Genomic DNA, 16,016 nt, shown 5'->3' with positions numbered 1-16,016 from the left:
CGACCAAAAACTGAGTAAGTCGGTCGAGCTTGATATTTTCATAATTAGAAAATATGAAAATAAATATTAGAGGGGATAATAAATGTTTGTTATACTCAACTTGAACATAGTTCAATTAATTAAAATAGATCGACTTTTTCTTCTAAATAGGAGAATATTTCCTAAAATCAAATGAAACGGTAATGGAAAGTTTTGAATTCCATGACCTTAGTTAGCCTGTTTTCCCCTCGCCTACAAAACCATCGCTTCCGGTCGTTTTCTACACGATCTGACCCTCAAATGTCGGCCACAAAATGACATTGAAATCTGTGGGGGCTTTGTCTTTGAGCAAAGAAGAGAAAAGCCTGTACCAGAAATTTATTATGATATCTATTTAAAACAAAAACAATATTGTTATCAATTTCGTAGTAGAAAAATCGGTAACGTTAGTTAAAATAAAATAAAAAAACGTCTTGATCTAATAAGACCTACAATTTAAATATAAATATCGTTTCCCTAGTTTCGGTTCCTTAGCTTTCACAATTATGCCGTCATTCATATATGAGTGTCTTATCTTTATCTAAAAAGGAGTAATACGTTGCTTCAGTATTTAAAAATACTTAATAAGTAGTCTCACTGTTAGTTACAGTCCCGAAATGCAAATACAAGTAATCATGGGGAGACCTATCATAACTATGATTTCCAGTCTAGATAGGATTGAATTGGTAGTACTTCTCTACATATGGCCCCACACGCATACATATTGATGTTATGATTCACAAATATAATTAGAGTACTGGTCAAATTTGACTCCAAATCTTCATAAGAATCAACATCTTATTTAGTTCATGTTCTTAAAGTTAGCGGTAAATATCAAAGTTATTGCTTCTTCTATTATTCTCGTCGTTTTCGATTCAAAATTAATAAATTCCCTAACCTTTGTTTGGAAATTAGTTAATTCACATTTAATTAAGAATGCTGTGTATATCAATTCATAAAGTTAAATCAAATTTTTTAATAAATTAAAAAATTATTTTCTTTAATTTTTTATAACGATCCTTACCTAAGATTCGTAATCCAAATTCGATATCCGATGACTTTGACATTATCTTATATGATATTTAGTCTTTCATTACGATTCATCGTAGGTACCGTCAATCGTTCTTAAACACATATAAAGGATTTAAATATATTCAATTTTTCCTATAGTCGAATTTGTTAAGATAACATAAAGAAATCTTTGGTGGTGTTACGAGATGTATAGCTATAATTCTGAGAGCACATTTTTGAGTTCATGACAAGTTAAAAAATATATCGTAAAAGGGAAAAAAAATCTCAGTTTGAAATAGAACAATTTATAAAGATGGTCAATACTCAGATTTTAGGATTTGAAGCTGATTCATTTTTTTTTATATCCAATTTGGATTACAATTTTTTCAATTCAAACCACCATTCTCACCGACTGAATAATGGCTAAGAGAGAGGCCAAAATTTAAATAAAAAGCGTAAGGTCCCTTGCCTTAAATGGGGAAGAGAGAGGGCATTAATGGCGTGAAATTGGCGCTACCACACTCCTCTCTCAGGCCCCACCGCATATTCAGCTTCAAATCCGAATAACCCCTTTTGTACACTTGTCTTCAATTTCTCAAAAACGCTCATTTCCAACCCCTTCACTCGCCACTCACTCCCCAATTACTCTAACCGCCCATTTCCCACCACGTTTTGCTTCGCAATCTGTGCTCCTAGAGTAGAGAAGGATTCTTCCTGTTTTTCATATAAATCCCCTGTTTTCTCAATTGGGTTGTCTTCTTTATCTCATTTCTCTCGCTCTGCATTCTTTGTTTTCTTGGAAGTTTGATTTTGTTGCACCATGGCCTCTGCTGCTACTCTCAGTCCTGCTGATAGCGAGAAGCTCTCTAAGCTTCAAGCTGCTGTTTCTGGGCTTACCCAGATAAGGTATGGAAATGTGGATGTTTATCCTTTTGTATTTGTGTATTTCTGGCATTTGTTTGTTGTGATTTGGATCTGTGGGATCCGTTTGAGAAATGGGTTGTGGGTTGTGATCTCTGTTTTGTTTGATTTTGTGCTGCAATGGGTTATGAGATCTGATTCTCTATTGGTTTTGGCAGTGAGAATGAGAAATCTGGATTTGTCAACCTTGTCTCTCGCTATCTCAGGTAATTTCTAATGTGTATTGTTGTTCCTTGCAATGGGAGTGGATGTAGTTCTTTTTTTGAACCTAAGAAGGTCTAATTGTCTCTAGTGGAGCTTTCAAATTCATGATTGATATCATTTGAGAATGGCGCTTCTGTTTGTTGATATTACTTTTTTGTTAGAACATGCTTAGTTATTGATATCACTTTCTAGAGGGATGTTCTTCCCCTCATTTGAATCAAGAGAGTTTCATGTGGAAATTTGCTGAATCTCAATCCGGAACCAAAAAGAATTGATTAATGGATTTCATCATAAGCGTGGTACTTTTTGCTGAAACAACATGATGTGAAATTCTACATCGGTTGGGGAGGAGAATGAAACACCCTTTATAAGGGTGTGGAAACCTCTTTCTAGGAGTCAAAGTTTTAAAAACCTTAAGAGGAAGCCCGAACTCAATAAGGACAATATCTGCTAGCAGTGTGCTTGGATTGATTACAAATGGTATCAGAGCCAGACACCGGGCGATGTGCTAGCGAGGAGGTTGAGTCCCAAAGGGGGTGGACATGAGGCGATGTGCCAGTAAGGACGTTGGGCCCTGAAGGGGGGTGGATCGTGAGATCCCACATCGGTTGGGGAGGAGAACGAAACACCTTTTATAAGGGTGTGGAAACCTCTCTCTAGTAGATGCATTTTAAAAACCTTGAGGGGAAGCAAGAAAGGGAAAACCCAAAAAGGACAAATAGTTTTAAAAACCTTGAGGGGAAGCCTGAAAGGGAAAACCCACAGTGAGCTTGAAATCTGATCTGTTCTTGATATTCTGAATTTCTGGTTGAAGTGGGGAAGCACAGCATGTTGAATGGAGCAAGATCCAGACACCAACAGACGAAGTAGTGGTTCCTTATGATTCCTTGGCACCTCTACCTAATGGTATCCTCTCCTTAATTTTGTCTACATTTTCTATTCATGATATTTTCTTATTGAAAGCTCATATAGATCTTTGTTAACGTAGATCCTGCTGAGACCAAGAAACTATTGGACAAGCTTGTCGTTTTGAAGCTTAATGGAGGTTTGGGGACGACGATGGGCTGCACCGGTCCCAAGTACGCCCCTTTCGACCCATTTTCTTTCATTTTTCTTTTCTCATATTATCTTCTGAAGTGCTGGATTCTTATCATGCATTTGATTCATTTTATCAAATTCATGCTGAAGGACTAAACCTTGAGTTTCAATGAGCATAGGATCAATTATTTTCGTCCCCAAAACATAGGTTGCTTGAGCTTCGAAATTCATACCCTTTAGGACTTTCTCAAGGTCGTCTGCCAGAACGTTTGTAAGGACTCACAAGTAGTTCAACTCATAGGCCTTACATCTGTGCCACCAAAACTGCATTACTCAGACTAAATATATGTTTTAGTCCTGATGTTGAGTGCTTTTCAATCTTAGTCCCTATTGTTTAAAATGTTTCAATTTAGTCTCGTGTATTAACATTTTTCGATATAGTCTCAAATCGTTGGTGAGTATCAAAATCTTCTGTGCTGCAGGTCAGTCATTGAAGTCCGAAATGGCTTGACATTTCTCGACTTGATTGTTATCCAAATTGAGGTTTTACTCACACTATTCTCTCATAAACGATTTTTTTTACGTTCCATTCTTATTTATGTTGGTTCTTATACTCGATTTTGAGAATCATCCATGTCACTTTTGGTAGAATCTCAATTCCAAATATGGGTGCAACGTTCCCTTACTTCTTATGAACTCATTTAACACTCATGAAGATACTCAAAAGGTATTTAAATCAGTATATGCTTATTTCCCATGTTTTCCTAAGTATCTTGCGCTTTATACTAACTCTTCTTTATACCAGATCATTGAAAAATACAAAGGTTCAAATGTGGAGATCCATACTTTCAACCAGGTGAGTACAAGATGAGATGGGTTAGCTTTTTTCACGTCTTCTTTTTATTCTTTGGAATGAATTGTTTATCTTTTTTCTCATTGGATTATAAACAGAGCCAATATCCACGTTTGGTTTCTGAGGACTATCTTCCACTCCCTAGCAAAGGACGCACCGACAAGGATGGATGGTATGATATATTTACTCGTTTAGGACACGAAAGAATTCGATCAACTTTGTCTCCTTGAGCCTTTTCTCATTAAAATTAATAATGTGTTTGCCTAGAACCGCTTTTGTTTTGGTCTGAGGTGCCAATACGAGCCTACGTACTTCATATCTTTGTATTTGTGTTCATGTGAAGGTACCCTCCTGGACATGGTGATGTTTTCCCATCCTTGAAAAACAGTGGCAAACTTGATGCCCTGATATCTCAGGTCTTTTCACATGACCCAGCTGAACATGTCTACTTCGATGAATCCTTGTATTTATTTCTCCTCGTATTTTACTTTCCATGTTTGCTTATGCAGGGTAAGGAATATGTCTTTGTTGCGAACTCCGACAACTTAGGTGCTGTCGTGGACTTACGTATCCATATTTAATTCTTAGTTTCGTTTAAGCCTCTAGTTTACTTCTTGTTGCTTACTAAACAAAACATGAAATCTATTCCTTGGGCTTTCATTATCCTTGATTCTGGACATTATAGAAATTTTAAACCATTTGATTCACAACAAGAATGAATACTGCATGGAGGTATGAAAACAAGTTCAACCATTTTATGTGTGGAAAAAGATATAGCAATGTATTCGTTTATTATTCTTAGTGTTTCTCGTGCTTTTAACATTTGTCGTTATCGATTACGTGTAGGTGACACCGAAAACCTTGGCTGATGTGAAGGGTGGTACTCTTATTTCTTATGAAGGGAAGGTTCAGGTATAATGTTACAGAATATTATACCACCACCTGGTTAGTTGGGCTGCAGACAATAAATATTTTTCGTCTTGTAACATTCTTTTCATGTCATGGTGCAGCTACTCGAAATCGCTCAGGTCCCTGATGAACACGTAAGTACAAATCAGTGATGATTATTTTACTTCGTGTCTGGTAGAACTCTTTGTTTTTCGAGAAGTTAGCTGTGCTTTTCATACCATAGAAGATGCTTTTATTGTTCTTTGTTTGGTATAGGTAAACGAATTCAAGTCAATTGAGAAGTTCAAAATTTTCAACACTAATAATTTGTAAGCCATGTTTCTGGAGAGTTCTTGATTGATACACATTTGACAATCACTGAGAGTGCCTTGCGAATAAACTATTGGTAATGTATGATTCAGGTGGGTGAATTTGCAAGCAATTAAAAGGCTTGTGGAAGCCAATGCACTTAAGATGGAGATTATTCCGAATCCGAAGGTAGTTCTGTTCTTGTAATGTGGGCCAATGCAAACGGCTAATCTAATAAATAGATCCATAATGTAATAGTCCAAGCTCATTGCTAGCACATATTGTCCTCTTTGAGCTTTCCCTTTCGGGCCTCCCCTCAAAGTTCTTAAAACGTGTCTGCTAGGCAGAGGTTTCCACATTCTTTTATAAAGAATGTTTCATTCTCCTCCCTAACCGATGTGGGGCCCCGAAGGGAGGTGAATTATGAGATCCCACATCGGTTGGGTAGGAGAACGAAGCATTCTTTATAAGGGTATGAAAACTTCTCCTTAGCAGATGCGTTTTAAAAACCTCCGAATGTTTTTGTAGAACAGTATCAGCTAGCGGTAGACTTGGGCTGTTACAAATAGCCACGTTGGTTGGAATTTGTAGTGGTGCTTTTACACGGTCAGGGACTGATTTACTGTCATCATCCTTAGGAAGTTGATGGGATCAAAGTTCTTCAGCTTGAAACAGCAGCTGGTGCAGCAATCAGGGTATACACTTACTCTCGATTTGGTGTGTGCTATGTTAGTAGACATGGATATTAATGCCTTGTACTTGTCTATTCTCTGCCAAATAGTTCTTTGATCATGCCATCGGTATTAACGTACCACGATCGCGTTTTCTTCCCGTCAAGGCCACTTCAGATTTGCTTCTTGTCCAGGTTAGTTCTTTCATCTATCATCACAGGCTCTAGTGTTATTGGTTTGATGTTCTTAACAAGCCAATATTTGATGGTCTACTTTTCTCTGCAGTCTGATCTTTATACTTTGGTTGATGGCTCTGTCCTTCGCAACAAAGATAGAAAAGATGCTTCCAATCCTTCTATTGAACTGGGGCCTGAATTCAAGAAGGCAGGATTTGTTCTCTTGACTTGGTATCTTATATGAACATGTTGGTTACTGAGACTTTTTTTTTTATAATTTCACAGGTTGGTAACTTCCTGAGCCGATTCAAGTCGATCCCAAGCATCATTGAACTCGATAGCCTTAAAGTGGCTGGTGATGTTTCGTTCGGGGCTGGTGTCGTTCTCAAGGTATGAATCTGCTTGTCTTCTGGTTTCTGATGTATCATCCAATTAGCAGATACCATATAACATAATGACCCTGTAATTAGGAATGCTAGTTATGCTAGTTGGTTGGTTCAGTTGTGGGGCGGTTGTTTTCTGAACCAACCGTGCAGCTCGAACTGGTCAAAACGAACATAATTTATCCAAATCAAAACCTATAGGCTCCACACAGACATGTAACTACCCGTTACACGTCATTCTCTTTCTTCACACGCTTACGTTTATATGCTTTAGTGATTTGAGACTTGTAAGAAATGACATTACAGGAGTTTGAACACGTATTTGTCCGGTTATTTTGCAGGGAAAAGTGAGTATCTCGGCTAAACCCGAGGCAAAATTAGCTGTGCCCGATAACGCGGTAATTGAAAACAAGGTACGAGAAAGAGGAGTTAAAATCTGTTATACAAAGATCATGGTTATGTGGTTTGGACAGTGAGTTTGAATGTTTTGGATAAATTTGATATGCAGGAAATCAATGGAGCAGAAGATTTCTAAACCTTTGGTTGCCTTCTCCAAGTCTTTCAGAGCAGAAGCTCTACGGCATCTTAGTACCTTTTTTCCTTTTTAATACCAACAAAATCATGCAAATTTGTCTGTAATCCACACAGTTTGGCAACTCTTCTTTTCGATGTGATTCTCTTATGAACTTTGTTGGCATTAAAAACCAAGATGAGTTTATATTAATATATAATACACCACAAGTGTTCATCATTTCAAACGTGTAATCAATATCAATCTCCAAGATCAATCTTGATCCCAAAAATTGAGCTTGATATCGATCTTGAAATCATGTACTATTCTAAAAAAAAAAGAGCTTTCAAGTACTTATAAAGAAATAGCCCACTTGTTTTTCGTGAAGAGATGGGAAACATGCTTCTCTCGATATGTTCCTCAAAAAAATTCGATTCATGTGGATTCTTCCCCCAACTAAAGAAAAGATTTGGGCGGAATTGCCACTGAAATTGAGCACAATTTTGCAAAGAAATAGCCCATTTGTTTCTCGAGAAGAGATGGAAAACATGCTCAATATTATTTGATTGAATAGTTGACCCAGCTCCTTGCTGTTTGAAGAAGCCCTCCACTTCAAATGGTATTTTTTCATGAAAAGCAACATGAGATAATAAGAAAATTTGATATCATAAATGAAGCATTTTATGTAGACGGAGTATTTGTAAAATTCAAAATTTGTCTTGGCCCAAAATTTATGGAGATTAAATTTTGATATTAAAACTAAACTAAACTAATTTATTCTCGATTTTGTGTAAAATTATGTTTAGATTAGCCAAAAACTTTGTTTATTAGTAAAAATTTATCAATATATTTATAAGTTAGAGTGCTATGGTGACAGAAGTGTCAATTTCAGTTTAAGTATAACTTTGTAGACAAAACGGTTATTATCAATTCAAGTATAACTTGATAGGTGGGTCTTGCACTCAAGTTCTTTTCTACTTTTACACACAAGGGCTAACCTTCATTAGGCCCGAGAAAATTATTGCACGCCTTAGTTACCCTTTGGAAGGCCTATGCCCAAGAAAACAACGAGAAGGATGCCTTCATCACTTTTCATCTAAGATTTGAAGGCCTATGCCTAAGAAAATATCGAGAAGGATGCCTTCATCACTTTTCATCTAAAGATTGAAAAGCCTATGCCTAAGAAAAGGATGCCTTCATCACTTCTCATCTAAAGATTTGATAGTAAATATCAATTATCGTTCAACTACACTCATTTTCACAATTAAGCTATGAGAGACAACATTAAAATTAAAATGCAATCCGTTGTTTTTTTAGTTCAATAAATGTAAATTTGAGACCAAAACATAGAATTTTGGAACAATAATTAATGTTCGGTTAAGGGTAAACAAACTAACAAAACTCTCTCTTTGAACTTCCCTTCGTGTTAAAGCCTAAAATGTTGAAAACTCCACCGGCTTCCGGTGAGACCACCGGCCACCGATGAACATTCTTAACGAACCCCTCCTTGGATCAGAACCGACGGTGCGTCATTTTTCCCCTCCACAAATTGACAGGTTTCTTGTTTTTCAAGCCAAAAACCTTCCCCACCAACCTCTCAGTCTCTCGACCTATTTTATGGATCTCCCTTACAAAGAAATCAAAGATTCTTAATGAACACAACAAACCCAGAAATACCCACATCCAAAACCTCCATTCTGTCTCGAAAGCACCCTCTGAAATCGGATCATTTGCTTCTGTGGAGGGTTTTTTTGTAGGTGGGGGAGTTGAAAATTGGGGTTTTATTATGTTTGGCGGTGTTCAATTGGGTATTTTAGCTGCGTTTGTTGTGTTATTTGTGCCGATGGGAATGGCCGGATGGCATTTAAGCCGTAATAAGATGCTGTTCTTCAGCGGAGCCCTTTTCATTACTCTCGCAATCGGTGTTCATCTCACGCCTTACATTCCCTCGGTTTCTGATTTCGTTACCACTGTTTCTTCTGTCGTCGTTTTCGATAGCCGAGTCTCGTGTGTTTCTCAGTTGCATGAAATCGTCTGGGAGGTCAAGCAGAGCGATGGATTTAACCCGTTGAGTAATAACTCTGTTAATTATGAGAAATCGTGGAAATGGGAGAGATCTTCTCCTGTTGTTGCCTGTGATTTTCAGAAATTGGCTCCGATGGATGCTTCCGATTTGCTTAATGGATCATGGGTCGTCGTCGCCGGTGATTCACAGGCGAGATTGATGGCTTTATCACTGCTGGATTTGACGATGGATTCTCAAAGAATGGAAGCCATTAGAGGCGATCTGTTCAAGCGGCATAGTAATTACCAAATTCTGGTTAGTGAAACTGGGATGAAACTGGATTTCATTTGGGCTCCTTATGCTTCTAATTTGACTGATTTAATGGTGGAATTCAAGCAAAATCGAAGCTACCCTGATGTTATAATCATGGGGTCAGGGCTATGGCATATGCTTCATTTTACTAATGCATCAGAGTTTGGGTTTTCTTTAGAATCACTTAGAAATTCTGTTGTTTCACTGATTCCATTGACTCCAGAAGTGGGTTCTGAAGGGGCTTTGACGGGCTCTGTATCCATTAGAGCCCCACATTTGTTCTGGATTGGAATGCCGAAACTGATTAACTCGATGCTGAACACTGAGGAGAAGAGGAAGAAGATGAGTGATACAATGAGGGTGGCTTATGATGAAGCTCTCCGCAGAAGCAAGCTTCTGCGGTCGTCTGGTGGGCCTCTGTTGTTGATTGATATTGAAACCTTGAGTTGGAATTGTGGGGTTCGATGTAGTGTTGATGGGATGCATTATGATGGTGTTGTTTATGAAGCTGCCATTCATGTAATGCTTAATGCTTTGCTTATTGAATCTCATCAGAAGCTGTGAGGGAAGGAGGTTGAGGCAGGCTCCATTGATGATGCTTGTAGAAGAGCTCGTTTTTTCAGGATTCTCTAACACTTAAGTTCTTAAGATGAGAGGTGAATTCTATCCTTTTTTGGCTTTCTTGGTTTTCTGAGTTGGAGTCCCATTGTTCTTTGTTCTTTGCTTCTTCTTCCCTCTGGTTAAGGTAATAACTCATAGAATCTTATTTCATGAATCACAGGCCATATAGTTTATATATTGTATAGGTTTGGAATTGGATCATCATTCATAAATTCTTTAGGAATGTTTGATTGATAAAAGTCCCTTGAAAGTATAGCCTGCCAAAGTCATGATGGTTTTGATTCAATCCATCATTTTCTTAGGGGGTTTCTATTTGTTAGAGGATTGTATATATCTGGACAAGATGTGACATTTTTTTTTCCTTCAATCAATAAACTACACTTGTTTATGTAGATTTCATATTTATGCTGTTGAGATGAAGATTGTTCTGTTTATCTCATGGGGGCTCATGGGCTGCTGCTCAATTATGCTGACTTGAGTAGAGGGGCTTTTGCTAGGCTCATAGGCATGTGGCAGCCGAGGAAAAGGAATAGTGACAATAATCACATTAATGTTGTGAGATCCCACGTTGGTTGGAGAGAAGAACAAAGTTCCTTATAAGGGCGTAAAAACCTCTCGTTAGAAGATGTGTTTTAAAACCGTAAGGCTGATGGTGATACATAACGAGCCAAAGCGGATATTATTTGCTAGCGTAGACTTGAGCTGTTACAAGTGTATCAAAACCAGATACTGAACGATTTGCCACGAGGGTGTTGGGCCCCCAAAAAAGGTGGATTGTGAGATTCCACATTGGTTGGATAGGAGAACGAAACCTTCCTTATGAAAGACTTTCTCTAAAAGATGTGTTTTAAAAATGTGAGGTTGATGACGATACATAACGGACCAAAACAAATAATATCTAATAGCGGTGGACTTGAACGGTTACAAGTGTAAGCTCAAGTATGACCATATTCATCATATACTGAAGATCATATACCTACTTGTAGATCATCTCATGGGACAACAACAATTGATTTCTATATTTGTTTTCTATATGATGTTATGTATAAGACTATGTTATGTATAAGACTTGTGATTGAGAGGGCTTTTGTGCTGTTAGTGACCGAGAAGGGAGGCGAATAGAAGGAGCTGTTGCCAGTAAGCGAGGAGTCCAAGAAGGGTTGAAGCTTGGCGGTAAAAGTAGAGGAAATGGGTGACCACTGAAAGGGTGCCATTGAAAGAGGAGTCCAAGGAGGGAAACTAGAGGAGAAGAGGATAGGAAATGAATGGTTTCTATGATACACATCAAAGCATAGGGAGATAAAACTAAAATGTTTCACAGTATAAGAACCCAAACGAAATAAATTTATTAGTATCATTAGTATTATTTTGAGATATACTGAAAAGGATTTATAACTACTATTGACCCGGTCCACGAGTCAAAACGCTAATCATGAGTTGACCGCTTATAAGATCTATAGAGAGTTCAACTTGGTGACATAAATCACTCAATGTTAACATTCATCTCGACACCACTCACTCAATGTTTAAACATTCATCATGACACAATGTTACAACATTCGTCAGTGATCTAATAACTTCTTTTCATAAAATATGTCAAGTAGTTTCTTTGAATGTAAAAGAGATAGGTTTTGAGTACCTGGTAATCACAGCCAACCAGATCAAGAAGATAGAGAACAAGTAGTTCTGGTGCAGTAACTTGTGCAATCAACCAACGCCTTCTTGTACAAGATCCTCCACTGCACTGCCAGTTTCCATCTCTCCAGAGAACGTTTAATTTTCCCAGTTAAGTGTAACTCGGTTTCCTCTCTATTCACCAGGCCATAGGTCTCCAAGAAAGCACAAAACTCGCCTCCGACAGTCAATAGCATCTTCCCGAGCTCCGTTGGTCCTTGCAAATCCTGGATTTTGCAGATGTTGCACAAAAGCTGATTGTCTTCTTCAACCGACGTTGGCAGATTGTTTAAAACAGCATGGCAGTTCTTTGATAACCATTGCATGACTAATACTTCATTCTTGACCGAGAGTTGAGACCCGGCATAAGCAAGATGCCCGACACCTCTACGCTTGTTCGGGTGGGTTGCCCATAATCGCAGAGCAGAAAGTAGAGCAAAAGATGGGTTTCCATTTTGGTGAATAAAAAGAGACTCCTTAGGCCAAGAACTGGAGCTATAAATTTCATGTTCCAAAGGAATGAAAACTCTGTCATTTGGATTTTCCTGTAGAAGAAACCCATAATATTGAAGAAGCTCTAAGTTTGAATATGTACCATAGCTTAAAAGAACCTGCGTCAAACAATAGAAAGATTTCAACTCCACTTCGCATATGGGTGAAAAATATTAAATGACATCAAGAAAATATAAAATACCTGCTCTCCTCTTTTATAACTTTCCCGGGCATAGAAGCAATATGCAGAAACATTTTCCTCAAATCCACCATCTGTCAAAGCCCGCTGAGTATCTTGTTCCTCTTTGTGTAACCCATCAGTAGTTATGTTTCCATTCAAAGAAGCATGTTGGGAAAATGATGAAACATCCATAATATCAAGGGACTCCCCTTCAGGTGCAGCATAATTGAACAGGTCACCAACTGGACATAAACATCCGGCCTCATCCCATGGTACATACAATGCCCTAGATGATATCTCTCAAAGGAAACATATATTTTTAGTATTGAACTATTAAACGTCGAAATAAGTTAAATAAACTGAGATTAAGATTGAGAAAATTTACATCGGACCAAAACATTCTCATGTTTAGTGAGTCATCGAATAATGTACAGAACAGGACAATACTTAAAACCTCCACAAGAAGGGCTAATTGAAAATTACAAAACAAGCTCTCAAACAACTGGCATTCATAAACAAGAGGATGGGTTATATTCTGTTGCAACAAAAATCTATGGGAAATTTGATGGGATGTGAATACTAAAATTCACTCGTACTTGAATGAACGTCCTAGTATCCTTATTGTTCGGGATGATTCTAAAGCCTTTGTGCAAGCTTCCGCTTCATAAGTCGGAAGAAAACCAGTGAACTATTAGAGGCAGGGTGGCACCATTAGATAGAATAGGATTCTTAATGACGCTTACAGGCTGGTAATGGGTAATGGAAGGACATATAATCAGCAAATGGGTGTCATTTGGTGGTCTTTTCTTCTATAAGAAAAACATATTTGCACTGACCTTGGACAGTTGTTTTGCATAATTTACCCACACGAGACCTCCAGCTAAACCACCTTTAAATGATGCATTTAAATTTTCACCAAACAAAAATGAATGAAAAAAAAAAAAAAACTTGAAATCTTATAAGAAAATGTGGGTTTGACTACTCTGTATAAATCCAGGTCTTATCTAACGATGCAGTACATGCTTCTAGCATGAATCCAGTGTGCTTACAGTTGCAGAGGCCCAAAGCCATGCCTTGAATGTTTGGAGTTGGTTTTTAATATTAGATTCTTCCATTAGTCCTTTAACTCCTCTCCACTCCGTATGAGACTTCGAAGCAGCCTTCTCTGCTTCCCAGAGAGCATAATCCACCTGTTAATAGACTTCAACTATTTATTATAAAAAAAAAAAAAAAAAACTATCGAAATCACAGGTAAAAATCATTATTGAATATGGTTCATGAATACGAATATAATCCTAAGAAATAAATAAATAAAAAAAGCCACAAAACGAAAATTGAACCTGCAGGGCTTGCTTTTCAAATTCTCCAAAAGTTGCCAGTGTTTCGTAAGTCGTGGGCAAATGCTTGAAGTAAGGGAACCACCAAGAACTGCTTCCTTTACCAATTTCGTAGAGTAAACAGAAGGTCAACTTCTGCATTTGAGTTTGGGGGAATTAATATTAGTAAACCTTTAGAACATTCTAACATGGGAGAATGGGTAATGTCTCAGATAAACACACCAGAAATGTTTTAGATAAACAACTTTAAATCTAAAAGAGAATTAAATTAAGTTAAATCCCAAAGATCTTTGTCGCAGTTGCACTAAGGTAAGAACTATTAAAGATTAATAAGAATGGAATATAAAACATCTTTAAACATACCTAAAAGGAACTTTGAATAACACCCCTTCTCTTTTTACATTTCAAGGGACAGGCATGCTTGTAATTCTTAAAGTTTCTTCCCAGGTCTCTCTTTCTTTGAAATGAAATCACTTGTCAAAACCTAGCTCATTAGGCACATGAAGGTGCTTCAGGTATCTGATGGCTCAAATGGCACCACCATCCAATCAAATATGCCTTCACTAGTAATGAAAGCCATCACCTATTTATACCCAACAAACGTGAAACAAACGGTATCTATTTGACCATTTTCAAATCTACCTTGAGAAGGCCTTGGCACCTTCTCTTTCATCTAACAAATCTAATAACGGAGGGATTAGGAACGTACATTTCATTGTAATTTGGTTTATGCTTGTGCTATCCATGCAATTGCGCTAAGTTTCATCCAGGTCCGAGATTGCACAAGGGTTCAACCTTGGCCTTTTGTCCTTTATTTGTTACTCATTAGGACTTATTTAATAGTACGCCAGGTGCAATAAGGCAGAGCCAGAAATTAAGCTAGAAATTCCATAAGAAAATGTAGTTCTTTTGGTTCTAACTTTTTCCCGGTCTCTTTTTGCCTTTGCGTAATTACCAACGCTCAAACAAAATCTTCTCCACAATTGAGTGTGAAAAGCTGTTTCTCCACTTCTCAATTCCTACCCTACCTTCTATGGGCTTTAGGGTGAGGTTAGAATGTAGTTATAAAGCTACAATATTCAATTCCCAACGTCTATAAGAACATTACAAATCTATTTACTGATCGGACACGGAGCGTCTTTGAGGATTCTTTGTACTGAACAAGATGGTTGTTTCCCCCTCATCAAGTTTGCCCACACCTAAAATATTTTCCAAAGGTACCTGTTTCAAGATTATTGGACTTCCTTCAAGTAAGGTTTCCTCTACCCTTAGGTCCTGATACGTTACTGGTTGGGCCATTGGGGGTTTTCCTTTAAATCCTTGATTATTGAAGGTAGGACTCCCAATTTGGAAATTCTTTGATCATCCATTACTCCCCCTGTGTTTAGATGACTGATTCTTCTAGAAACTCTTCTAGATGTTTTTCAATCTTATGAGCCAGGTTTGCATCAGTTAAATTTGTAATAGGATGGAGGTCTTATCTTGAATACTCAACCTTAATCCTAAAAATATATAGGGAAATTCGTTGATTCTCATCAGCCTCTGTACAAACACCAACAGAAATCACTGTCTACACTATAATGATCACACTCTTGTATAACTGTTGCACATTAATAGGCAGCTTACCAACTGCACTAGGATTGGGAACAATTTGTGTTCAAGACTAAACTATACGTATTCTTAACATCAAAAGACATTTTTAAGCTCTTGATTTGTTTAATGTACCATGTATTTGTAGGGTTTCAAACTTTAATTTTGCACCTTTTTCTCACAAAAGTTCGCGCTAATTATGCATAAGTGATGTATAAAGAAGAGGAAAAGTCCATGTTAGCGAAGGAAGAACCTGAGTGGAAGAAAGAGATGGGTATCTCTTCAGAGCCATGGATAACTTCTCATCTTGCAACGACAAACTTTGGGTCGTCAACAAGACAGATTTTGGAACTTTTAGCACTAATTCTCCTTTGGTAAGATGACGAACAGCCCCCAAACCTCTCCTGAAGCAAAACTTCCCTCAAAATTGAATACATACAGCTAAAGAAAGAAAAAGAGTGATATAACTCGAAAACAAGAAATCAGAGCATACCCGCCTGCATCAGGGAAGAAACAGACGCATAAAGAACGACCCAAACAAGAATGTGAACTCTGTTTGTCGACAGAATCTGAAATTCCGTGATCCGCCGCCCATCTCAGCAGGCTTTCAAAACTTCCTTCGGTTCCCATTTCACAAACCCACCATCAAAACCTCTGTGCTCCCTTACACACAAGGTTTAAGCCTCTGCTTCTTCACCATTTTGTCGAGGTATTAATTTTAGGAAAAATATGTACGGCGACGTCGCCATGGATGAATATTTATGGAAAAATAATTTCAAAATATTAAAAAAAAAAAATTAAAAATAATAAACATTTTACAC

At 37.6% G+C, this 16,016-nt stretch overlaps 3 protein-coding genes across 5 annotated transcripts; 2 read left to right on the top strand and 1 right to left on the bottom strand.

Moving 5' to 3' along the window:
• Positions 1 to 1,579: 1,579 nt before the first annotated feature.
• Positions 1,580 to 7,180, top strand: LOC111482177 (UTP--glucose-1-phosphate uridylyltransferase-like). The gene is made up of 21 exons (XM_023127856.1): positions 1,580 to 1,935; positions 2,109 to 2,156; positions 2,969 to 3,060; positions 3,143 to 3,233; positions 3,675 to 3,735; positions 3,842 to 3,919; positions 3,998 to 4,048; positions 4,144 to 4,217; positions 4,389 to 4,461; positions 4,555 to 4,612; positions 4,731 to 4,777; positions 4,892 to 4,957; positions 5,056 to 5,088; positions 5,210 to 5,262; positions 5,356 to 5,431; positions 5,881 to 5,937; positions 6,024 to 6,107; positions 6,199 to 6,297; positions 6,375 to 6,479; positions 6,814 to 6,885; positions 6,981 to 7,180. The coding sequence occupies exons 1-21, from the start codon at positions 1,850 to 1,852 to the stop codon at positions 7,005 to 7,007; spliced, it is 1,431 nt and encodes a 476-aa protein (XP_022983624.1). The 5' UTR covers positions 1,580 to 1,849; the 3' UTR covers positions 7,008 to 7,180.
• A 1,224-nt stretch (positions 7,181 to 8,404) lies between these two features.
• LOC111481848 lies at positions 8,405 to 11,297 on the top strand. 2 transcript variants are annotated; one of them, XM_023127424.1, is made up of 2 exons: positions 8,405 to 9,956; positions 11,032 to 11,297. In XM_023127424.1, exon 1 carries the CDS (start codon positions 8,770 to 8,772, stop codon positions 9,862 to 9,864), a length of 1,095 nt encoding a protein of 364 aa, XP_022983192.1. In that variant the 5' UTR covers positions 8,405 to 8,769; the 3' UTR covers positions 9,865 to 9,956; positions 11,032 to 11,297. The 2 variants fall into 2 exon arrangements, with proteins under 2 accessions (XP_022983192.1, XP_022983191.1); XM_023127423.1 differs by having other exon boundaries at positions 11,021 to 11,297.
• Positions 11,298 to 11,395: 98 nt separating this feature from the next.
• LOC111481847 (protein SET DOMAIN GROUP 40) lies at positions 11,396 to 15,915 on the bottom strand. Of its 2 annotated transcripts, none has more exons than XM_023127421.1 (6): positions 15,689 to 15,915; positions 15,449 to 15,599; positions 13,609 to 13,740; positions 13,318 to 13,458; positions 12,290 to 12,565; positions 11,396 to 12,206 (listed from the first exon to the last, which is right to left on the bottom strand). In XM_023127421.1, exons 1-6 carry the CDS (start codon positions 15,823 to 15,825, stop codon positions 11,583 to 11,585), a joined length of 1,461 nt encoding a protein of 486 aa, XP_022983189.1. In that variant the 5' UTR covers positions 15,826 to 15,915; the 3' UTR covers positions 11,396 to 11,582. The 2 variants fall into 2 exon arrangements, with proteins under 2 accessions (XP_022983189.1, XP_022983190.1); XM_023127422.1 differs by having other exon boundaries at positions 15,449 to 15,610; positions 15,689 to 15,811.
• Positions 15,916 to 16,016: the final 101 nt, after the last annotated feature.

Source organism: Cucurbita maxima, unplaced genomic scaffold (assembly GCF_002738345.1).
Source record: "Cucurbita maxima cultivar Rimu unplaced genomic scaffold, Cmax_1.0 Cma_Scf00007, whole genome shotgun sequence".
Classification (NCBI taxonomy): domain Eukaryota; kingdom Viridiplantae; phylum Streptophyta; class Magnoliopsida; order Cucurbitales; family Cucurbitaceae; genus Cucurbita; species Cucurbita maxima.
The sequence above is the reverse complement of the archived record's forward strand: the minus strand, read 5'-3'. Positions and strand labels throughout refer to the sequence as shown.

What these genes read in the sequence shown, in the direction of transcription:
- LOC111482177 (XM_023127856.1), top strand. Translation starts at nt 1,850, where the DNA reads ATGGCCTCTGCTGCTACTCTCAGTCCTGCTGATAGCGAGAAGCTCTCT. An exon ending in TGATTGTTATCCAAATTGAG is followed by an intron (nt 3,736 to 3,841) that starts GTTTTACTCACA and finishes CACTTTTGGTAG; the next exon opens with AATCTCAATTCCAAATATGG. An exon ending in TTGATGCCCTGATATCTCAG is followed by an intron (nt 4,462 to 4,554) that starts GTCTTTTCACAT and finishes TTGCTTATGCAG; the next exon opens with GGTAAGGAATATGTCTTTGT.
- LOC111481848 (XM_023127424.1), top strand. Translation starts at nt 8,770, where the DNA reads ATGTTTGGCGGTGTTCAATTGGGTATTTTAGCTGCGTTTGTTGTGTTA.
- LOC111481847 (XM_023127421.1), bottom strand. Translation starts at nt 15,825, where the DNA reads ATGGGAACCGAAGGAAGTTTTGAAAGCCTGCTGAGATGGGCGGCGGAT. An exon ending in CATCTCTTTCTTCCACTCAG is followed by an intron (nt 13,741 to 15,448) that starts GTTCTTCCTTCG and finishes ACTCAAATGCAG; the next exon opens with AAGTTGACCTTCTGTTTACT. An exon ending in GGCTTTGGGCCTCTGCAACT is followed by an intron (nt 12,566 to 13,317) that starts GTAAGCACACTG and finishes TTCCTTTGAGAG; the next exon opens with ATATCATCTAGGGCATTGTA.